This window comes from Carcharhinus amblyrhynchos, chromosome 22 (genome assembly GCF_965287045.1).
Source record: "Carcharhinus amblyrhynchos chromosome 22, sCarAmb.v2.hapA, whole genome shotgun sequence".
Lineage (NCBI taxonomy): Eukaryota > Metazoa > Chordata > Chondrichthyes > Carcharhiniformes > Carcharhinidae > Carcharhinus > Carcharhinus amblyrhynchos.
This window is the reverse complement of record NC_137345.1, coordinates 25,337,570-25,362,390: the sequence shown is the minus strand read 5'-3', so window position 1 is coordinate 25,362,390 and position 24,821 is coordinate 25,337,570. Positions and strand designations below refer to the sequence as shown.

Here is a 24,821-nt window from a genome sequence, read left to right as displayed (position 1 = left end):
GATGCTCCTTCGGAGAGTCGGCACAGACTCAATGGACTGAATGGCCTCCTTCTGAATAGGGATTCAATTGTTCTATGTAAATGAGACCCTTGAGTTAAAATACCTCAGCCTTGAAATTAAGGACAGTGGACATATTTTTACCAGCACAAAATACTCAAAGTTAAAATCCAAACTGTTGGGTTAAGTGGGGCTTTACCTGAAATAATAATCAAACAAAAATAAACCCAGCCGGACAGTACCCTTCCCGCTTAAGAATCAACAAGCCTCAATTCTAACGTTACTTCAACATTAGACACCAGGGACTATTTAAAAGGGGTCAGAGCCTTATCCTTTTACACCACGATATGGCCCATTCTTAAACATTATATGGTTAAGAACACATACAGCTTGATTTGAACAGTTGCTAAATGTCTTCAAGAATCACAAAATACTGATATTGCCAAAGCCTCTGCACATTTACATCAGCATTATGCCAATATTTAGATTTCCAACTCTGTTTCCGACCAGCATATAACATCTGCAACTTTTATATGGAAGTGATGTAAAAATTACATTCTTATAATTGGAAAAGTGACAATTACTGACAGAAATAATACAATTTTAGAAAGTTTGCAACCCGAACTAATGACTCTGATATTTTATGAGGAAGGAGCAGAGGAGTGCAATATAGCGGCCAGAATTTTAGCAGCATGGGGGTGGCCTCGGGCGAGATTTTATAAGCCGCATCAAAGCGATCTCGTAAAATACTGGCCAGCATATCTAAAGCAGAGAAAGACCAGGGATGCAGAGAGCTTGTAGGCATGTATGGAAGTTTTAAGTTTATTTATTGATATCATAAGTAGGCTTACATTAACACATGAAGTTACTGTGAAAATTCCATAGTCACCACACTCCGGTGGCTGTTGAGGTACACTGAGGGAGAATTTATCATGGCCAATGCACCCAACCAACATGTCTTTCAGACTGTGAGAGGAAACCAGAGCACCAGAAGGAAATACATGCAGACATGGGGAGAATGTGCAGACACCACACAGACAATGAGCCAAGCTGGGAATCAAACATAAGAACATAAGAACATAAGAACATAAGAAATAGGAGCAGGAGTAGGCCATCTAGCCCTTCGAGCCTGCCCCACCATTCAATAAGATCATGGCTGATCTGTCGTGGCTCAGTTCCACTTTCCCGCCCTCTCCCCATAACCCTTAATCCCTTCTCTTATCAAAAACCCATCAACCCGCTTCTTAAAAATATTTAGCGAGGCAGCCTCCACCACTTCAACGGGCAGAGAATTCCAGAGATTCACCACCCTTTGAGTGAAGAAGTTCCTCCTCAACTCCGTTCTAAACCGCCTCCCCTTTATCTTGAGGCTGTGCCCCCTAGTCCTACTGTCTTTTTTGAGCGGGAAGAGTCTCTCCACCTCTATCCTATCCATCCCATTCATCATCTTATACGTCTCAATGAGATCTCCCCTCATTCTTCTAAACTCTAACGAGTACAAGCCTAGTTTATTCAGCCTCTCCTCATAGCTCAATCCCCTCAACTCCGGTATCAGCCTAGTAAACCTCCTCTGCACTCCCTCCAGGGCCAAAATATCCTTGCGCAGGTGCGGCGCCCAAAACTGCACACAGTACTCCAGCTGCGGCCTCACCAATGCCCGGGTCCCTGGCACTGCAAAGCAACAGTGCTAACCACCATGCCACCCTCAGGAGCGAATTGGGGGGAACATTCCATGATTTTTATTCTTTAACTTCTCTGTGCCCCATTCCCCAACCCTTTCCTGCCTTTTTCTTGTCAGGTGAGCGAGTAGCACTGAAGCTTATATCATCCCAAACATCAATAGGTATAAATCAAAAAATCTTAATTCTGGTGTAACAGTTTGTTATGGACGGCACCGTAACACAATGGTTAGCACTGCTGCTTCACAACTCCAGGGACCTGGGTTCGATTCCCAGCTTGGGTCACTGTCTGTGTGGAGTTTGCACATTTTCCTCATATCTGCATGGGTTTCCTCCAGGTGCTCTGGTTTCCTCCCACAGTCCAAAGATGTGCAGGTTGGGTTCATTGGCCATGCTAAAATTGCCCCTGAGATGTGTAGAGGGATTAGTGGGTAAAATATGTAGGGATATGGGAGATGGGGCCTGGGTGGGATTGTGGTCGGTACAGACTCGATGGGCCAAATGGCCTCATAGGGTTTCTATGATAGTTTGCAATGTGGAGCTGCTGTTTTGCGAGGTGTGAAGTAAAATAGATTAAGAGACCGTTTTATTTACTTTTTTCCCACTCGTGAATGTTTTTGAATACCAATTCAATGAAACATGCTTTGTATGCTGAGAGTAGCAGCATTCATCTAGATATTGGAATATGAAGCAGTATTTTCACAGCAGGTATAATTTTACTGACAACAATTAACAGGTCAAAGGACTTTCTACATTATTTCCTGTTAGTTCTTTGAAGCACAGATAAAAATGTTCTAGCATGAAAACACTTAACAAGAACTATGTAGCAGGGTGATAAAAGGGAGGACAAAGGAGGGGGGGCGGTCTACTTAATCAGACAGTACAGTTCCAATTTTCTGTTGCTTTCTATTACTGTTGCTTTACCCTTGCACTAAAAAGCATGTCAGAGAAAGATAACTATGTCTCCTTAGTTGGCCACATCTTTATTAGCACACATGAAACTGGTCCAGTAAACATGTATCCCCATGACTAGTGGAAAAACCCATCCCACCATGTTAAGGTATCAGAGTTTACAAAATCAGAGGATTTCGATTTGATTTGATTTATTGTTGTCAAATGTATTAATGTACAGTGAAAAGTATTGTTTCTTGCACACTATAAAGACAAAGCATACCGTTCATAGAGAAGGAAAGGAGAGAGTGCAGAATGTAACGTTACAGTTATAGCTAGGGTGTAAAGAAATGTTCACTCACCATGATATATTCCTCCATCACCACTGCGCTAGACGTTGAATATATACTTAGCTCAGTGAGGTCTAACCTTGGGTCACCAACTCTGCTTCAATGTACCATCACATGACCTTCTTCCTCCTATCATTCTGGCATGTTCCACACCATTTTCTATTGGTTACCCAACGTCACAGGGCATCACTTTCCTACGCCATGCAGAAAGTGATTGGGTACTTTATTGTCCATCAGGTGATTCTCCACTATCAGACAACTGTTTGTTTTAACTCCATGTTTGATGCTTTCATAACTAATGAACTAAAGTGATCAAAAAACATTTCAAAAGAACACATTTTTAGTTACTGTCTGTAGGGTATTTCTTTTGAGTTGCATGCTGCCGTGTCCTAGAGATTTATCTTTAATTCCTGGTGTTTCCTAGACATTTCTGGAGGGTTGACAATGGTAGATTCGAACCAGAGGTTGTACCAGTTTTTTGTCCATTGGGAGACCAACTGACAGGGAACATGACAGGTGGGGGGAAGGTTTGTTTGAGATTGTCCTTTAGCCCCAGAAGCTTACTATGCTGATTATGAAAATTTATTGAAATCTTCAATAACATCACAGATAATTTTGTTTTTACTAAATCTAAATGGGTGGCACACTGGTTAGCATTGCTGCCCCACAGCGCCAGTGACCTAGGTTTGATTCTGGCCTTGAGTGACTATCTGTGCGTAGTTTGCGTGCTCCTCCTTGTTTGCATGGATTTGAACTTGCCCAAAAAAATGAGTGAGAACCTCTGCCGTTTTCTCGCTCTTCTTGAACTTAGAATTTTTTTGGTAAAATCGCACCCATAACCTCGCAGCAAAAACAACTAATCCTTTGATAATCTCCATCAACTGTCAATCAAACTATTAATTTCAGAAAGCAGCTCAGAATTCATAATAAATAAAAACTCTTGAGATATTGTCATATTATAATGTCATGTGGCATATAATGTCATACGGCAATATTATAACTGCTAGTCTCAATTTCTTTGGCTCACTGACACATTCAGCCTTTATTACAAAAAGGGCACATACTTTAAGCAACTTCCTAGTTTGACAGTTCCACAGATCAGTCCTTCAAGAGCATTTATGTAAATTCAAAAAATTTATAACGCCAACACTGCAAGTTAAGGCCCTTGCTATTGAATTCAACAATGAGTAAAATGGCCCTGCTGAATTCCAGATTCCTATCCTGCATGCCCTACCTTCCTTCCATCACCAGTGAAAATGGGATCAGTTGGAAACTTGGAGTGAGATGAGTCTTGGATTGTGACACCGAGGCTATAAAGAGAAACATTGAGCCCGTCTTTTCCATTGCATTGCACCTGTTTTTGTTGTGAAAATTTGGTAAAATCAGCCATGAGGTCAATAGTGTGATCCACACCCACTTCCGCACTGATTTCCCCCTTTCCAAAGGCCCAAAATTGGACATGATCGGGACTGCTCCAAAATGGGTGCAACGTTAATTTAAATGCGTGATACTGTCTCCTTTGTAAAATGCAATTACTCCCCCAGGGCTCACAAGCCACCTTTGGGTGTCCCTGGTGCTTGGGTTTCTACTCTTCCCTGACTGAGATAATCCCTGAAGCTTCATAATGTCCTGCTGATGAAATATCTATTGCTTACAACCTGTAATATGGGATAAACTGATGGTCTAGTTGTATTATCACTAGACTATTAATCCAATAACTCAGCTAATGCTCTGGGGACCTGGGTTCGAATCCTGCCACGGCAGATGGTGGGATTTGAATTCAGTAAAAAATATCTGGAGTTAAGAATCTACTGATGACCATGAAATCATTGTTGATTGCCGGAAAAACCTAGCTGATTCAGTGATGTCCTTGAGGGAAGGAAATCTGCCATCCTTACCTGGTCTGGCCTACGTGTGACTCCAGACCCAAAGCAATGTATTTGACTCTTAACTACCCTTGGGCAACTAGGGATGGGCAAGCCCATGTCTCCCAAATGAAATTTTAAAAAAATATGCACTCGGTTTATTCAGGGAGCCACTCCTGAATACGAATTGCAGTTCAGGAACTAAAAACTCACTGAGGCCTTAAGCTAAGTTTCTCAGTCATCCTGGCTCCACAACTCCTGAACTGCTGACACAGACTTAAATTGTAGTGATAAAGAGAAAACAAAATAATCATAACAGTCAGAAGTCAACCTTCTCGGATCCAGAATTTAAGTTGATGAAACAACCCTTAACAATCATTGCACTCTTGTCACGAGGCAGAAATTCAACCTCGTAATCGAATGCAGTTTCCTGCAATCAATGTCCAAAGGATATGATAATGAGGAGTTTTTGAATTGTTTTCATCTTTGCTCCAAATGTTACTTTAGCAGTTTCAGAAACTGATCACTGAGTTTCAGCAGCAGTTCAAGTGGGGTTTTTTTTACACACATTATTGTTCCATTTGAATAAAAACTCGGTTATTGAAGTTGTTATCTCAGCTCCCTCTGGCAAGTGCTTGGCTGAGAGTCCCTTTGTGGAAATAGTTGTTATCCAACATGCTGAATATATCAAATTGATAAGATTAGAATGGGAGGTGACCTGGATTTTAAAATAAAAGCAAATTACTGGGTGTGTTGGCGTCTGAAATAAAAGCAGAAAATGCTGGAAAATCTCAGCAGGTCTGACGGCATCTGTGGAGAGAAAATAGAGCCAATGTTTCAAGTCTGGGTGACTTTTCGTCAGAGGTGACCTGGATGTGTTTGACAGAACACCAAATGAGGAGAGTTATCGCCATCCTGCTCTGCAGCAGTGATAGGCGGTGGTATCTGCAAACGCATGGGCAGGGAGTGCACATGAGAAGGCCAAGGAGATTACAGGAGGCATTACAATGTCAATGGGCTTACAAGCAGAGGCTTAACTTCCTTGACCTCCTAGAAGGCTGAAGCTGTTACATCAAATAGTGGCAGACATCCTAAAGGGAAGATCTGCTCCCTGCTGACCTGGGTGACCACACATTCCCATTAGCTGTGAAAGTGACCAGCGCCCGGAAATCTTTTCATCTCTGGGTCTTTCCAAGGCATTACCAGTGACATAGCTAGGATTTCTGAGTCCCCTGTGCATCAGGACCTGAGGCAAGTCATTGATGGCTTGTTTGCCAAAGTTGACAATCATGTAATTCTCCCCCATGATGACAATAAGAAGAATAAGTAAGGACTAGGATTCTCCTCTCTGGCTAGATTTCCTCAAATACAGTATGATGGTGGCACAGTGGTTAGCATTGCTGCCTCACAGCACCAGGGACACAGTTCGGTTCCCAGCTTGGGTATCTGCCTATGCGGATTTCACACATTCTCCCAGTGTCTGCGTGGGTTTCCTCCGAATGCTCCGATTTCCTCCCACAATCTGAAAGATGTGCTGGTTCGGTGCATTGGCCATGCTAAATTCTCCCTCAGTGTACCTGAATTGGTGCCACAATGTGGCGACTAGGGGATTTTCACAGTAACTTCATTGCAGTGTTAATGTAAGTCAAATTGTGACTAATCAATAAATTTTAACTTGATCTTGACAGCAAACATGACAATTCCACCACCACCACAACCAGAATTTTTTTTATGAACTAATATCCAACAAAACACAGCTGGTGTATGTGTGCATGTGAATATGCATGTGTGTGTGCATACACAAATAGAGTTTTCATATGCTTGGGAGCTGTTATGATGCCCTCACCTGAATCTAATCATAAAATTCGTACAGTGCAGAAGAAGACCACTCAGTCCATCAAACAATCTCACCCAGGCACTATCCCCATAGCCCCATGTATTTAGCCTGCTAGACTCGCTGACACTAAGGGGCAATTTAGCATGGCCAATCAACCTAATCTAAATATCTTTCGACTGTGGGAGGAAACCGAAGCACCCAGAGGATGCCCACGCAGATGTGGAGAGAATGTACACACTCTGTGCACACAGTCACTCGAGGCTGGATTTGAACCCAGGTCCCAGGAGCTGTGAGGCAGCAGTGCAACCCTATTGTCCCACTCTACCGCCCCAATGCTCGAGACCATCTCGCACCAGGAAGCTGACTTAATGGCAGGGATGATGTGGAGATGCGGGCGTTGCACTGGGATAGACACAGTAAGAAGTCTCACAACATCAGGTTAAAGTCCAACCAGTTTATTTGATAGTAAACCTACAAGCTTTAAGCTTGTGTAAACGCACAAGCTTTATTTGATAGTAAACCCACACTATCAAATAAACTGGTTGGACTTTAACCTGGTGTTGTGAGACTTCTTACTGTGTTAATGGCACGGCCCATAGGAGGCAAGATTCCTATTTGAAACTTAGCAAAATACTTGTGAAGACTGTGCTGAAACCTATCTGTGAGTGATAGGAAAGTACAATTAGAATCCCATGACTATAGGTCCATCATCAAGCAAGCCACTGAAATGTTTCACCTCCAATGTCTAGAAAGTTTTGAAGAGCATTTCAGTACTCACCAGCCAAGGTGGTTAGTATGATAATGATGTTCTGCGGCAGGGGCTTTGGGGTTGATGCACGTGGTCATCTATTCTCAGTCTAGCCATCTATAGTGCTTTGTCTTTTACTCATTCATGGGATGTGGGCATCGCTAATAAGACCAACATTTATTGCCCATCTGTAAGTTTGCTGAGAAGGTGGTGGTTAGCTGCCTTCTTGGAAACAACTGAGTGCCTGGGGCTTGGCTATTTTAGGGGCTAGTTAAGAATGAAGTACATTGTCTGGAGTCACATTGTATGTCAGACCAGCTGAAGATGGTAGAATTCCTTTGCTAAAGGATAGCAATGAGCCTGATGCATTTTTAAAACAATTTGGTCATTTTGTGTCCAAGAAGAAATAATGGCCAGCATTCTCCTGTGGTTGGGATTTTCTGGTCCCACTGCAGTGAATGGAGTTTAAGCTGTGCACAAAATTTTCCGTTCTCACTGGTTGGAGGGGAAGAGGGTAATGAATGAGATCTGAGAATTCTGGCCAATCTGACCATTTCCGCATGACATTCATTGCCATTACCATCATTGAAACCCCAACATCTTTGGGGGGAGGGGGGCATGATTAGGGTTGGAGGTATTTACCATGGGACAAAAACTTAATTGGACTAGCCATATTAATACATACAACAAGAGCTCAGAGGCTGGGAATCCTGCAGCAAGTAATTCACCTCCTGACTCCACAAAGCCTGTCCACCATCTACAAGGAACAAGTCAGGAGTGTGATGGAATTCTCTTAATTTGCCTAAGTGTAGCTCCAAAAACACTAAAAAAGTTCAACACCATTCAGGACAAAGCAGACTGCTTAATTGACATCTCATTCACCACCTTAAATATTCACTCCCTCCACCACCAATGCACAGTGGTAGCTGTGTGTACCATCCACAAGATGCACTACAGCAACTCAGCAAGGCTCCCTAGAAAGCACATTCCACATCGTTCATCTATAAAAGGAAGGACAGCAGATTAGTGCAAACATCACTGCGTGCAAATACTCCTCCAAGCAATATACAATCCTGACTTGAAACTGTATCAATTCCTTCAATATTGCTGTGTCCAAATCCTGGAACTCTCTCCCTAATAGCATTGTGAGTGAACCTACATCACATGGACTGCAGCAGTTCAAGAAGGTAGCTCATCACCACCTTCTTGAGAGCAATTCACATTGGGCAATAAATGCTGGTCTAGCCAATGATAACTGCATCTCATGAATTTTTAAGAATTACTGATACTAGCTTTAAATTCCAGGTTTATTTAAATTAAAAATACATTTTCCAGCTGTCATAATGAAATTTGAACTCACAGATTAAATCTTCTCAGCGTCATGGTCCTGGATAAGGGCAGGAAAAGCTTCCAGATCCTTTAAGCATTACCTTCTCGGGAAGCAAGCCTCCATGTTGAGATGCCCGCGCAGTCCCTGACTTGCCTTCCCAACTCTCTCAGCAAGGCCTCTGCTCCACACGGAGTGTCTGCCTATTGCCCAATTAGGAGGCTGTCTCCCAAAAGGTCCATTGCACTGTCAGGAAGATCCCCCCCCACACTCCCCTCCCCGCAACATGGGCTTGACATTGGAGTCCTGCAGTAAAATTCCAGCTTGCGTTTCCCAATCATTCCGAGGTTAGGTTGCTGTCATAGATGCCCTAATATTGTGAGGGGTCAACTAAGGTGAAAAATAACAAATGAACTTCTCTGTTCCACTCCCATCACCAAGACCACCATATCACTACCCACCCCACCCCCACAACCCCGGCCTCCGATTTGCACCAAGCAATTCTCTAATCGCTCATTTACACGTTGCACATTTTTCCCATTGGATTCTGTCAATTGTCAACAACATCCACCATGAAACAAGTGGAAGGGTGAGTTGGTCCATGGGTTGGAATTACGTCATGATCTGGAAGTGTTGCTAATCAATAAAGCGGCATTATAGAAAATGGAATTATCATGCATTATCATTACACTTGATGAATCACAACTTTTTCAACTTACGCTTCCTACAGCTTTCAATATCTGCTTTCTCCACATAAGTGCCATTTGTTGCTCCCACATCACTGCTTTTGCTCTATTGCAAATGGTTGGACGCTGAGGATCGTGGCATATTGTAACACCATAAATAACGCATATGTGGTCTTGTTTAAGAAAGCAGTTCTGAGTAATTCCAGTGTGACATCATTAAATATGGATCATGTTTTTGATTTATGTGTCCACCACCCATTCTGAACATCTCCAATTTTCATTTGCCCACTGTTTCACTTGGTGCACACCATAGCCACTGCACAACTTGGAAACACAGAATTCAGGCATCAAAATTAATTGGTACAATTGATTAGAGTCACATGTTCCGACCCACTCAGTGATTTCTGGGCTGCTTTCATACAATTCTACCTTGCTGCTCAAAATCTGCATTCAGATTAACACCAGGGCTTATGATTTTATATGTAAGTAGGTTTCCTCGGGTGGCTTTCTATAAGTGATTTAATATTGGGACACAGCAAATTGCCTTTGCTAGCTTAAATAGGAGAAGAGTATGGAGTGAGACAGGATCACCTATTTGATCAAACCAGTTTCTCTTTTTTTCCACTGGCCATGTACAATCTGTCTTAGAATGAACTCTATCCTACTCAATTAATCACCTGCAGGAAAGGAAAGGTTCATTGTAAACACTGCCCAAAACCGATCAAACAAAGCTATACAGAATATTCTTCAATCTTCACTTCTCCGTTGCATGACCTTGGTTTACTGTCCTCCACCGTTAACATGTGGCTCCCCTCTACATCCGACTCCACTCATCTCAGCAACACCGGAGAGATGTTGTCCTATACACCACTTAATAGAAGAAAATGAATAAAATAAACTTTGCTTTGATTCATGAGAACATCTTGTGCGATCATCTTATAATAATGCGTTCCAGCAAAGTTGTGGGTTTTCAATGGAGTTCCACAATTAAAACAGTCTGATGTTTTTTTCCATTAATATTTAATAGGCCAGTCTTTGTTGGGATTCAGCGGTAAGATGTTATATTTACAACTGTTTATATTAGTGGCCCTACAAAAAAAAGTAGGATGCAAATTGAAAATTCTGCCTCTATTCAATAAATTTCCCTAGAAAGGAGACATTTGAATTTCTGTATACATAAGTCAGAGCAAATTATGAATATGATACACTCAAGCGTGAAACGCTAAGGCATGGAGTATGCCAGTGATTATAGTGCAAGTCATTTCCATAAAATGTAAAGATTACATTAAATAATTGCTTATTTTCATAAAATTATGCACTTTTGGGCATGAGGTGGAAAATCTTTCTTATCTTCCTAATACCAACACTTTTATTCTTCACTTGAATGAGCAGAATCAGAAGAGGACTCATTTTTATGGTAAGATTTCATTCATTTGCTGCTTTCATTTAACAAAAGAGGCAATAATTCCTCTGCTCGATATTTCTTCAGTAAAGTAACAGCTTTATTTGGCAGCATGAGATGTACTCTTTTCACATCACAGCTCTCCATCATGGCATTGCAGGCCTTACATGATGAGCACGTACACAGTTAAATAGGTTTCCTACAAAGATACAACATACAAAATCTGTTAGAGGTTTACAAATTAAGATTCTTTCTCTAAACACACTGAATGATAACTTGTTTTGAATGCCATGTTCAAAACTGAAAAATGCCATTTTTGTTTTTGAAGTACGCTCAAGTTATTGGATTCTGCAATGTGTCTAATAGATCACGGGCCTGAACAAACGGATTAGAGCTCGCCTAATGCTCTGCAGTAGTATGATAGGACAAGGTAGAGCACAAAACCCACAGGATGTTACAAAAATGCATGAGCACATGCCTCACAGCATGAGAGGTCCTTCTATGCCAGTGCAATTCCGTCATCATTGTTTCATGTTCATGTGCTACTCAGTTCTTTAGGGTAATTAAGCCATTCCGAATCCCAGCTTCAACACTGCCGTAAAGAATGAAATATCAGCTACACCCACTGTAATTGTACCTCCATCATTTGAGAAGTATTTTCTTTTCCTCCAGAGGTGCTGCAGACCTCTTATTGATTGCTCCAAGTGATTAAAATTATTATTAAAGGGGTGCTAAACAATACCACTTCTTTCATCGGCTGCACAGGTCTTTCATTCTTTGGTCATTAGTTAGAAGTCTTGGAGGAAAAGGTGGACGGATTCTCATCATGCTGATGTATTTCTTGTTCATTAAATTAATGTCGCAAGATTTCCTTGGGGGAGAAAAAAAACGATTCGGTCTTTATGAAGGGACCCGAAGTGGAAATAATTGGATCATCCGCAAGACAGCTTTCACCAGAAAGGTATAGTCACGGGACAGCAATAGATCCATAAAGGGGAGGAAGTCACCTCAGCTCCTGCAGGGCACAGGCATCTGTATCTCTTAGGCTTGTGTACTTAACAGCTGGGCATGTCAGGCTTAGCCCCATGCTGGAGAAAACATTGATCCCACAGTGTAGCATGAACGTACAGAGTGACAGACAACAGATGGAGACTCACAGCAGCGAAATCATTTTTTTTTTGAGGTAAGTGGCACACACAGGATAAGCTGCCCAGGCAAGGATTTCTCCTTAGCGTGTGTCAGGAAACCTGCAAACCAATGAGAAATAACTTGTGAGTAAATGGCACTTTTGTATTTCCCTCGAGAAGTTAAATTTTAATTTCAGGCCACAGCAAGGGAGAGCGCACATTGTCCTTCCTTGCCTAAGTTTAAAGAGAAAATGAGTTATCACTGAATCAGATGCACCCAGCTGCAAAACATAAAGATAATCAGAATTGAACAGCGTACTTTTATTAAGTACATTCCTCGTGTGCTTTCCAGTGTCTGGTTTTACACATTACGAAGATTCAAATATTGGTGTTTGATAGAGACAAGCCCCATTACAGATCCATTCCTTATTGATTCAGATGATTGCAAAGCAGATCCTTGACATTTCACAGGTAGGCTTACATTAACACTGCGATGAAGTTACTGTGAAAATCCCCGAGTTACCACAGTCTGGCGCCTGTTCAGGTACACCGAGAGAGAATTTTGCATGGCCAATGCACCTAACCAGCACATCTTTAGGACTGTGGGGGGAGACCAGAGCTCCCGGAGGAAAGCCACTTAGACATGGGGAGAATGTGCAGACTCCGCACAGTGACCAAGTTGGGAATCAAACCCAGGTCTCTGGCGTTGTGAGGCAGCAGTGCCAACCACTGCGCCACCATGCCACACACTACCCAGAAAGATTGTTTTGTCATTTAATGGTCGCAAGATTCACAGCTGTCAGAAAAAGAAACAAAGAAACTTTCAGTATAAATGATTCGAAAATTAAAATTTTGGCAAAAACATTTCGAGATGTAATTATAATTATGTTGATATGCAATTTAGAAATGTCTTCAAACAGGCTCTTTTTAATAGGAAATAACAGAAGCTGCATGGTATCTACCCTGAATCCAGGAGGATGGGTTTGAATTAACGCTCTCTGCCCCTTAGGTCCACCTATCTCAGTTAACTAACAGTTTGATAATTTTTAATGGTGAGTACCAATGAATTACTGCATAGGAATATATTGTCACTCAAGTGGGGTGGTGCGGGAGGGAAGACAGTCTTCAATTTGCCTAATTGAACTATTCCATTCCTCAGAATGAGATACCTCTCAGCTATATTTCAATCTATCCTGAAAATGAATGCCTGAAGTGCAAGTTGTGCATTTTATGACAAGATCCTATCACTAACTCATCAATGTTGTAAAGAAGGCCCTTTCTAATCACTTTAATGTGAAATGGAATGCTCTTAAGATTGCATTGTATATCGGCAACAGTAGTTAAAACCCATAATACTAGTTCCCCGTTAATAACTGGGTAGCATAGTCTGCAAGTGATAAGATTTCAATAATGTAAACTTTTAATTGTATAATTGTTGAAAAAAAGAGACAAGTCAAAGCTTTTTATCTGGCACTCACTTGGCAAAAATACCTGCCTAAAGGAAAAACAACATGTCCTGGCCACTGTCTGCAATGGGAAAGATGTAGGCCATGCCCAACCAGACTGTGCTTACAAAACCTAAAACATTGTATCCAACTTTATATGTGATTTCACAATAGAACAAGATTTGCTAAATAATCCTCAGTGTGCTAAAAATTATGCTGACAATCTTGTGACAATTTAAAATAGCCAGTCTGGCTCACAGTGTGGTGCATTTGCCTGTACGAGAAGCTACATATATCAATATATCAATATATCCACATATTTCAATAAGCCGTGGATAACAAAGGAAGTGAAGGAAAGTGTTAAATTAAAAGCGGAGGCGTTTTAGAGTAGCTAAGAGTAGCTAAGAGTAGTGGGCGAGAAGAGGATTGGGAGAGGTTTAAATTTCAACAAAGATTGACAAAGAATTTGATAAAGAAGGGTAGGAGAAACTATGAAGCTGGGCTAGCGCTTAATATAAAAAAGGATAGCAAGAGTTTTTATAAATATATAAAAAGGAAGAGGCTGGCTAGGGTGAACGTTGGACCCTTAGAGGATGAGAAGGGGGACTTAGTGGTAGGGGATGGGGATATAGCTGAGGTCTTGAATAACTTTTTTGTTTCGGTCTTCACGGAGGAGGATGTGAATAATTTGCCGGGTGTTAGAGATGGAAAGGTGGTAGGACTGGAGGGTCTCAATGACATTATTGTTACTAGAGAGGCGGTGCTCGACAGACTGGAGGGACTGATTGTGGACAAGTCCCCAGGACTGGATGGAATGCATCCGAGGGTTCTGAAAGAAATGGCGGAGGTGATAGTGGATAGCTTGGTGGTTATTTTCCAAACGTTGCTGGATTCCGGGGAGGTGCCGGAAGATTGGAAAATGGCTAATGTTACGCCGTTGTTTAAGAAGGGTGCCAGGCAAAAGGCAGGGAATTATAGGCCGGTTAGTTTAACGTCTGTTGTAGGTAAAATGTTAGAATCCGTCATCAAGGAGGAAATAGCGAGGCATCTTGAGGGGAATTGCTATAGAGCAGACGCAGCACGGTTTCGTTAAGGGGAAGTCGTGTCTGACAAATTTACTGGAGTTCTATGAGGATGTGTCTAGGGCGGTGGATAGAGGAGAGCCAGTGGATGTGGTCTTTCTTGATTTTCAGAAGGCGTTTGACAAGGTACCTCACAAGAGGTTATTGCAGAAGGTCAGGGGACATGGAGTTGGGGGTAGAGTGTTAGCATGGATAGAGGATTGGTTGTCAAATAGGAGGCAGAGAGTGGGAGTCAATGGGTGCTATTCAGATTGGGGTTGGTGACTAGTGGAGTGCCCCAGGGGTCGGTGCTGGGGCCTCAGCTATTTACTATTTATATAGATGATCTGGAGGAGGGAACCGAGTGTATGGTGTCGAAATTTGCTGATGACACCAAGATTGGTGGAACGGCAAATTGCGTGGAGGGTGTGGAGAGTCTACAGAAGGTTCTAGATAGGCTGGGCGAATGGGCCAGGAACTGGCAAATGGAATTTAATGTTGGCAAGTGCGAGGTGGTCCACTTTGGTAGGAATAATGGTAGGAAGGATTATTACTTACGTGGCAAAAAACTGCAGCAGGCGACGGTGCAGAGGGACCTTGGGGTCCTTGTGCATGAGTCGCAAAAACCCAGCTTGCAGGTGCAGCAGGTGGTCAGGAAGGCAAATGGGATGCTGGCCTTCATAGCGAGGGGGATTGAATATAAAAGTAGGGAGGTCTTGCTGCGGCTGTATAGGGCATTGGTGAGGCTGCAGCTAGAGTACTGTGTGCAGTTTTGGGCGCCGTACTTACGCAAGGATATTTTGGCCTTGGAGGGAGTGCAGAGGAGGTTTACTAGGCTGATGCTGGAGTTGAGGGGGTTGAGCTATGAGGAGAGGCTGAATAAACTAGGCTTGTACTCGTTAGAGTTTAGAAGAATGAGGGGAGATCTCATTGAGACATATAAGATGACGAATGGGATGGATAGGATAGAGGTGGAGAGACTCTTCCCGCTCAGAAAGGACGGTAGGACTAGGGGGCACAGCCTCAAGATAAAGGGGGAGCGTTTTAGAACGGAGTTGAGGAAGAACTTCTTTACTCAAAGGGTGGTGAATCTCTGGAATTCTCTGCCCGTTGAAGTGGTGGAGGCTACCTCGCTAAATATTTTTAAGACGCGGGTTGATGGGTTTTTGATAAGCGAGGGGATTAAGGGTTATGGGGAGAGGGCGGGAATGTGGAACTGAGCCCCGCCATTCAATAAGATCAGCCATGATCTTATTGAATGGCGGGGCAGGCTCAAAGGGCTAAATGGCCTACTCCTGCTCCTATTTCTTATGTTCTTATTTTCTTATATGCAAGGCCCTATTCTTTTCCAACAGAAAGAACAGGTACACACATTGCACGTATTTCAGCTTAACAAAATAAGTGACAACCATCTGCTGATTCATTCCCCAGGACAATGCCTTGACCAATTAGGGTCAAACTGCCTAGTTTACATTTCAAACAATACCTGTCAGTCACCATCAAGTAGTGCATATTCCATGGCAATGCCTTGACTAATCAGAGTCCACTTACCAACCAGTCTTTTCATACTGTATAAATTGGTGTTTTCTCCTTATCCTTGTGGTGTCTTGATGAGTCAAAGATGAAAAACATTTTTCAGCACAACTCAAGTTCTCTGCTACCAAACAATAACTCTTTTATGTAAGTGAGAACATTAACACTGTGAGGGGCACTTAATCCACTAATGTAAAAAGGAGCAGCCATTGAACAGCTCCAGAGAACAGGTTTGAATCGAAGTTCATAATTTCATTTACCATCTTTTTTTGTATTGCAAGTTTGGTATTTTCAGCTGGCTTGCAGAGAAGACATTCAAAACATAGGACAAACCAACCCCATGTACATTTGATTTCAACTCTGGCTTGACAGGACAGTTATAATGAAGCAATGTCACTCATCCGTTCATATTCCAACCTGATTTGCTATGTCATGATTCCACCTGAGAGTTAAAATTACACCTGTATAAAAAAAATCAACATTTGCTCCATTGGAAGTGGGTCATGGGGAAACCCAGGAAGGAGGCCTTCACTACAATATTAAGGGAGGGGTGATCAGGCTGATTATAATAGCGGTTTTGGTTCAGACACCAGGCTAAGTGGGATGAACACACAAAATAATGAATTCAAAATGTGCATGTGATTCACCTATCGTTCAACTAATTTAAACACTGGGTAGGTTAGTTGTAGAGATCAGAAAGATCTAAATCCTATCTTTGGTTTCTATTGAGTTAAATTATCTCAGCTAGGCTACTTGAAAGATAAATAAGCGCACAATGATTAGCTTGTGTTTCATGGGATTATTGATCCATCCTGGCGATGTCCATGTGTGGGCCAGGATCCTGGGCAGGACGAGACTCAACTGTAAGGTTCTCTGAGACAGCAAAGCAACTGATCTTCAGAGTTGAATCCTCACACAGGAAGACTTGGGCAGCATATGTGATAAAAGTCTCTTGCACTGACATGAATGAGAAATCAAAGGAGGATGAAAATTGATAGGACAAAAATTGAAAAATCATTCAGGCATTATAAAAATAACCTGAAAATTATAGAAAAGACGGTGAAGAAGAATATTCAGTGTTGCTCTGGTTACAAAAATGTAAAAGAAAATCAGTGTTTTTTTTTTACCATCTTCACCAGGGTAAAGCTGAGAGAGGAAAAACAATCATGGGGGGAATCACATATCAATATTGGAGCCATATAATTATTTTAAATTAATATTTTCTGTACTTTAGCCACAAATTACACGTGGTTAGTTGGAAATCCAGATGTGGCTAATAATATTTCAGAATAATAATTTAAAATGAATATTAAGACAGTCATTGAAGATGTACACTAATACTTGCACTGTATGTTAAACAAAATTTAATTGTTTTATGCATATATTCATAAAATAATAAAACAGAAAGGGAGGATGTGTGTTTTTAATCATTGTGGGCTTAGTTCCTGAATATGATTGCTGTTTGTTAATTAAATATGAAAAAGTGAAGTAAATTGGTCTGTGGCATGTTTTAAAGTAAAATTAGTGCATATGGTTGAAACAGTGTCCCCATTTTTTCTACTGGACTAAGCTGTTTTAGCTAAGAATCACACAGATTCTGTTATAAGCATGTGATTTATCCACCTTTCTGCATTCCATCCAGATGGTATTTTACCTGCAGACCAAAATTTACCTGAAAACCTTTGCATTCAAACAACTCAGTGCATTAATTACAAAATAATGTGCACCTGTTTAAGTTTAAAGTTTATTTATTGGTTTGGCTTACAGTAACACTGCAATGAAGTTACTGTGAAAATACACTGAGGGAGAATTTAGCATGGCCAATGCACCTAACCAAGACTGCAAGGAACTACAAAAGGTTGCAGATGTAGCCCAATCCATCACACAAACCAGCCTCCCATCCACTGACTCTGTCTACACTTCCAGCTGACCTGGCAAAGCAGCCAGCATAATTAAGAACCCTACACACCTCGGACATTCTCTCTTCCACCTTCTTCCTTCAGGAAAAAGATATAAAAGTCTGAGGTCACGTACCAACAGCTTCTTCCCTGCTGCTGTCAGACTTTTGAATGGAATTACTTTGTATTAAATTGATCTTTCTCGATACCTACTATGACTGTAAAATTACGTTCTGCACTCTCTCATTTCCTTCTCTATGAGCGGTATGCTTTGTCTGTATAGCGCAAGAAACAATGCTTTTCACTGAATGTTAATACATATGACAATAATAAATTAAATCAAATCAGCACACTTTTGGACTGTGGGAGGAAACTGGAGCACCGGGAAGAAACCCATGCAGGCACAGGGAGATCCTGCAGATGTCACACAGAGACCCAAGCCGGGAATCGAATCCGGGTCCTTGGCACTGTGAGGCAGCAGTACTAACCAGCAGTACCACCCTTATTATTGTCACAGTGTGAAACGAGGCACAAAAAAGCACTGATGCACTGGTCTTGGAATTGTTCCTTTAAGTATGTGATCTCAACATCTGGGTTGAGTGAAGACTAGTTGCTTTTGTGCAGCGATTGGGTGAAACCGTCAAGATGATTGTGGGGGTGAGTGACAGATAGTTGTTTAAGTGCAAATCTCTTCCAGTATGAATGGATAGCTGAAAGTAAGCATGCAGAAGGTGTGCGATTAGGAACAGGTTTGACCTTAGATCACTTACAGGTTCAATTTATTGTGGACACGTTACTTTTGGTACATTCTCAGTGAATCAGAGATACTGTGACAATCTCTCTCTTTCCCAAATGTGTACACACTGCACAAAACAGAGGTTTCAGGTAGGAGAAGAAAGAGGAACTGGTGAGTTAGATAACCTAGGCATATATGTACATAATGCAAGGTTTAATCTCATATGATTAAGGTTTTTGCTAATTATTGCCTTTTACTTAATGTATGGATGTGTGGATTGGTGCTGCAGTGAGAGATAATAAAATGTTTAAATTTGTTCATTCCCAGGGTATCTTAGAATTTAATGAATCAAGTTACAATTTAGCTGCCACTGCTGTTTAGCTTCTGCTGAAAGAGCAAAATATACGATTTGTCCCTGTTGATTTATTTATTTTTGTTCCTACAGTGTGAAATGAGATTGCCAGGACAGTCCTTAGATAGAAAGTGTGACAATAAGCAAGATGATAAACAAGTTGGTGTCTTGGAAAAACTCTCTTATTTCTGGTAGCACTTCAAGAAACTTCTTCAACTCCACTTTCCCATCCAATCCCTACATCCCTTCATTCCCTAAGAGACCAAAATCTGTCTAACTCAGCCTTAAAAATATTCAGTGATGGCACCTCCACAATCCTCTGGGGTAGAGAATTCCAAAGATTCCAAATACTTTGAGATTTCTCTTCAGCTAATTCTTAAATGATCAACCCCACTGGGTTAGATTTTCCAGCAGCGCTCACCTAAAACCGGAAAATCCCGCTCGAGGCCAATGGACCTTTGCATAGTTTCCCCCCTTCCCTCCCCCCCTGCTGCGATTTCCATGGTGGGACTGGAGTATTCCCTCCACTATGTCCCCTTGTTTTAGATTTCCTAGCCAGGAGACACAATATCACAGGTTCAACACTGTCAAACCCTTTCGGAATATTAAATATTTCAATGAGATCCTTTCTCACTCTTCCAAATGTCACAAAATATTGAGCCAATTTATCCAGTGTCTCAACATTGGACAATCTTCTCACCCCATGGACCAACCTAGTGAACTTTCACTGAACTATCTACAATGCATGTCCACGCTCCCTTAAATGTGCACACATTCTGCCAGATGTGCTCTCACCAAAGCCCTATAGAATTGTAGCAAGGCATCTTTATTCTTGTACCTCAACAAAGGCCAACATCCTAATTGCTTGATGTACCGATATGCCGCCTTTGTGTTCTTTGTACTACCCGAGTCTCTTTGAATATAAATTTCACGCCTTTTAACAAATTTTCTGCTTTTCTATTGTTACAACAAATGTGAATAACCTCACACTTCCCCATATCATACTCCATCTGGTATCTTGCTGGCCATTCACTTAATCTGCCTGGATTTGATTGAAGGCTCTTTGTGTCCTCCGCACAGCTTGTCTTCCCACGTAACCTTGTATCATCAGCAAATTTCGACTCATTACTCTCTGCCTCTTCTTTAAGTCACTAGTATATACATTGTGGAATGGAATACAACCAAAGTCGAAGACGTTAGCAACATTTTGAATGCCGAAGACTTATGGGGTGGAATTTTACAACCACGCTCGTCCCAAAATGGTAAGATCCTGCGCGACATTTCCATGGTCTGACCCTCACCTGCTTCGGTTCCCCTGGTGGGCAGGATGGTAAAATACCGGCCATGGGCTCTAGAAATAACTCTGTCTCTAGACATGTTATTCAAGCATGGATATAAGATTAGCATATATCTAATGAGGTGGAGAATTGCCCAAGTACGGCCTGTCTATAAAATCCAATCTGGCTAATTGCCACTCTGCCAGCCTATTCTCAATCATTAGCAAAGTAGTGGAAAGGATTGTTGACAGTGTTACTAAGCAGCGCTTACTCACCAATAATTAGTTTCAGCTTTACCAGGACGACTCTGCTTCAGATTTCAATACAGTCTTAGATCAAACAGAGGAAAAGAGCTGAATGTCACAGGTGAACTGAGAGTGATTTCCCTTAACATTAAGGCAACATTAGACTGAATGAGGCCCACGTTAAATTGTAGCCAATGGGAAACATGGAAATGCTTCCCGCTGGCTGGAAACATGCCATGGCACGGAGGAAGATAGTTGTGTTTGTTGGAGGTCAATTATCTTAGTTCTTGAGATGACATTGCCACAGAGTTCTTCAGGACAATACCATATGGCCTACCATTCTAAGGGCATGTTCCCAATGTGCCCCCCTCTTACCCCATAAGGGATGTGCCCTCTCCCTAATTTCCGTCCGTTCGCCAACTTTGTTGAAATAAACAGCCTTCCCGCTCTCACCCACCTGCCACTGCCCAGGGCATTAAGGCAGTGATGGGAGGTTGAGGCCCTTAAGCTGCCATTAATTGGCCATTTACAAGTCTGAGTAGGCCAGAGATTGGATGGGCTAGTGGAAACCTATCCCACCCCCAATATCATGGGGACGGGATCGGGAGTAGGTGAGAAGATGGTGGACTACCCACTTGTCATATTGTACATGCACCTTGGCAAAACTGGGCCACTTTACAGCTCTGTGGGTATAACTACACTACAAAGACAGCAGCAGATCAAGAAGGCAGCTCACCACCATATTATGATGGGCGATTAGGGATGGGCAGAAAACGCTGGCCTTACCAGCAATGTTCATATCTCAGAAATGAAAAGAAGTGCAGAATGAACTACCAAGGGCAACGTCCATGATTAGAAACCTATAAAGATCTCAAGCTTTCTGTGTCAATTGTCGAGTCAGGATCGGAAGTGTTAGCAAAGGTGATGTGGGAGAAAAGTGGGAGAATTGTGATTCTTTTCTCCTATGCCTTCTGCTTAAAAACATTGTGCGAGCCAGGACTTGTTTGGGCACAATAAAAGAGTTATGTTGCAGTGATATTGGATTTGTCAGGTTCACATCTGACAAATCCAGATTTACAGGTGTCACTTTCATTCCATGGGATAATCCTTCAAAATACAGAGCAGTTACAGGGACAAGTAAAAACCTTTGAAAATATCGGTGGAATGAAAGGAACCACATCATAGGAAGTGTGCAACATTTCCTGCTGATAACCTAAGGGAGCTTTTCCGGGATCAGCATTTAATTTTGGGTCACTTAGTTGAAGCATATACTGGAAAACCAGTCAGGGTGGAACACACACACCCAAAAAAAACCCCACATGTCTTTTCCTTAATTAGAGTCATAGAATCTCTACAGGGCAGAAGGAGGCTATTCAGCCCATCAAGCCTGCACCAACAACAATCCCGCACAGGCCCTATCCCACAACCCTATACATTTACCCTACTAGTCCTCGACATTTAAGGGGCAATTTAGCATGGCCAGTCAACCTAACATGGATTTGGACTGTGGGAGGAAACTGGAGCATCTGGAGGAAACTCACGCAGACACGGGGAGAATGTGCAAACTTACACAGTAGTCTCAGGCCAGAATTGAACCCAGGTCCCTTGCGCTGTGAGGCAGCAGTGCTAACCACTGTGCCACCTTGCATCATATTTATCCTCCTACAAGTGTGTGATCCAACTGCCCCAATATTCTGTGATCCTCTGCACCAAGCAATTCAATGTACCTGGTACAGAAATCAGAGAATGGCCCTCCCGCTTCTTTCAAGCGCTTTCCATTTAAACATAAAACCACAGAATTTGAAAGGTGTAATTTGATAATGTGATTGCTGAATGTGAACAGAGGGAATTCAGGATGATAAACAAGAATAAAGGGCGTTGTGAGCAGACAATCATTTGTCTATACAATGAAGACAGACTTAACTCATTGTTAACATCTTAAAACACATCTCTTATTTTATGTGAAGCAATTTTTATGTGTGTGGATGAACTCTCCACATCCACTCAAAATGATCTGTCAATGAAGCTTTACACACCGTTTATTCTGCCCGTGGTATCCTGTCCCATGCACGAAGGTGTTCAACTGAAGAGTTATACCATCATTTATTGAGCTGCATTGGGAAATCTGTGACTTGCCTGTTGATACCTCAAGTTTTCCTGTACTCTCAGCAACCACCAGGGTCAAATTCGTGAGACATCTATTCTTGCTACTGTTGATTCCAGCTTCACCCTGCTGTTATGCCACCTAATGTAGAAAGAAATAATTACATTTTGGTCATTAGGCCTGCTTTCACCAGAATTTGAGGATATAGTCTTGCTGACTTTTCTCTATTATTTTACGAACTCGTAAATTATACAAGACTGAGGCCTAACAGCCAAAATGCCTGAGGGAGCTTTCAACTTTGGTTTGGGATGTGACAGATCAGCCAGTTATATACCCAGTCTGCTTTTTTACCCCATTGATCCACCAGGACCATTTTCACACCTGCTGTTAAGTTGAAAGTTGAAAGTCCGTCATTTTATATTGTGCCCCCTGGAATGACCAGCATCTTACTTCTGTAAGATGTACAACCTGTATGTCTGATTGTTGCTGGCAGTCATTCAGTGAAATAATATTAATATGTTTCCCTTCTAAAAGCACTATTGCACTTGATTCTTAAAAGTCTGCAAGAACCTACCCACCAAATAACATTTCACAGATTCAAGTTTCATCATTAAACTAAGTACATTTGATTACGCAGACCTGTGTTGAGATAAATTATGCCTATTGCTTCAGATTATTATATGAAAAAAAGTTAAATAGAGAAACTAATCTGCTGGTTTTTTTAAATAGTAGAATGCAGATGAAGTAATTTTGATAAAATGCCATGTCGTCCAAACATCTATTGCATTCCATTGACTGAAGATAAACTTTAGTCTAACTCCCCATGAAGATGTCATCAAGCTATTGCTTACAATTAATGTTTTCAAATGCCATTGCATATAATCCATTGTGTTCATTAATAATAATTTCCTCTATTTACATTTTTATTGTTCTATAAGATGTGCAAAGATGTATAGGTTAGATGGATTAGCCATGGGAAATGTATAGGGTTACAGGGAAAGGATGGGGGAGAAGGCCTGGTTAAGATACTCTGTCAGACAGTCGGTGCAGACTCAATGGGCTGAATGGTCTCGTCTGCAGTCTAGGGAGTCTCTGTTTCCATAAAAAGCTTGATATGCTATCAAATAAAATGTTTATTCTGAAAATAAATTCTGTATTCTCAACAGATTTCTTTTGCAATTGCAATGTCGATTTTATTCCATATAATTTTACCCAGCGTTAAAACGATTCGAAAGCACAGTGAGTAAAAATGCTTGTTCCTAGTAGCTAAAGAAGAAGAAATGATTAAGGTTTACCCCGAAAGGCATCACAGATTGATTTAAATGCGTGCCAATCAGTGCAAGTGTTGCTAGCTTCAGTGTCGCAAACTACCCTCGTCAACTGCTTCTACAAGTGATGGCCATTGGCTGAAATTCTCCAGGTGATCACACCAGTGGAATCTTCTGATCCCACTGAATGCATACCCCAACTATGGGTTTCCCAGTTGCACAGGGTGTAGTCAATGGGAAATCCCATTGACAGTGGCGGGACTAGAAGATCCAGCCAGCAGCGAATGCCATCCCACTCCTGCCTTGAGAAACACGCCCCTGGGAAGGCAGGAAATCCCTACCACCAACAGCCCCCCGCCTCCCCCTCACATTGTAACAGTCATGATGGGACTTTTGAAAAACAGTAACGGGGATGTATGAGGTATTGGTATGAATCCTTTGGAAAAGTTTTCCTGTACTCATGTTGTACAACATGTACTCATGTACATGTTGATCAGTAGGGAGTTGCTAATTGTCACATCCTGTACTGTGGTCTAACCGAATTGTGGAGCAGGTTCAACGGGCCGAATGGTCTACTTTTGTGCTGATGTGCTCTGAAACAAGGAGTTATTTACTGTGGTCATTGGCCAAAGTAGATGTTTGACCAGTTTATGCTTCATGGATAAACTTGTTTAATTGAGGTGTTCTTATAATTGTATCTATGGAAGATCAACAAATTATGTGACATATTAAACATGTTTAGCAAGATAAAAACAGATTTGTACTATCAAAATTGTTAAGAATTGTATTTTTTAATTTGAAAATGTAAATGTATATGTTAAAATAAGATGAATTTCTGTTTCACGTGGATTTGGTATGAGCCTTGGTGACTAGTGGTCTGGGTGAACCTGTGATTGCAAGGTCAATCTTTTGGTTTTGTTTAAACATATATACATTTTTAATGCAGGTTTACACCACCTGAATTGAAAGAGATGGGTTAAAAAGGAGTTAGGC

At 41.6% G+C, this 24,821-nt stretch overlaps 1 protein-coding gene across 2 annotated transcripts in view; it reads right to left on the bottom strand.

The window, feature by feature from the left end:
• Nucleotides 1–10,860: 10,860 nt before the first annotated feature.
• Nucleotides 10,861–24,821, bottom strand: part of LOC145356832 (chemokine-like protein TAFA-5) — a 324,795-nt gene continuing 310,834 nt past the window's right edge. The window contains exons 4-5 of one of the 2 annotated variants that reach the window (XM_080209744.1): nucleotides 22,493–22,701; nucleotides 10,861–12,029 (exon numbers count right to left, since the gene is read on the bottom strand). In XM_080209744.1, coding sequence (XP_080065870.1) covers nucleotides 22,693–22,701 — 9 coding nt within the window. In that variant the 3' untranslated portion in view covers nucleotides 10,861–12,029; nucleotides 22,493–22,692. The remainder of the gene's footprint in view (nucleotides 12,030–22,492; nucleotides 22,702–24,821) is intronic. The other variant, XM_080209745.1, reaches the window with a different exon arrangement.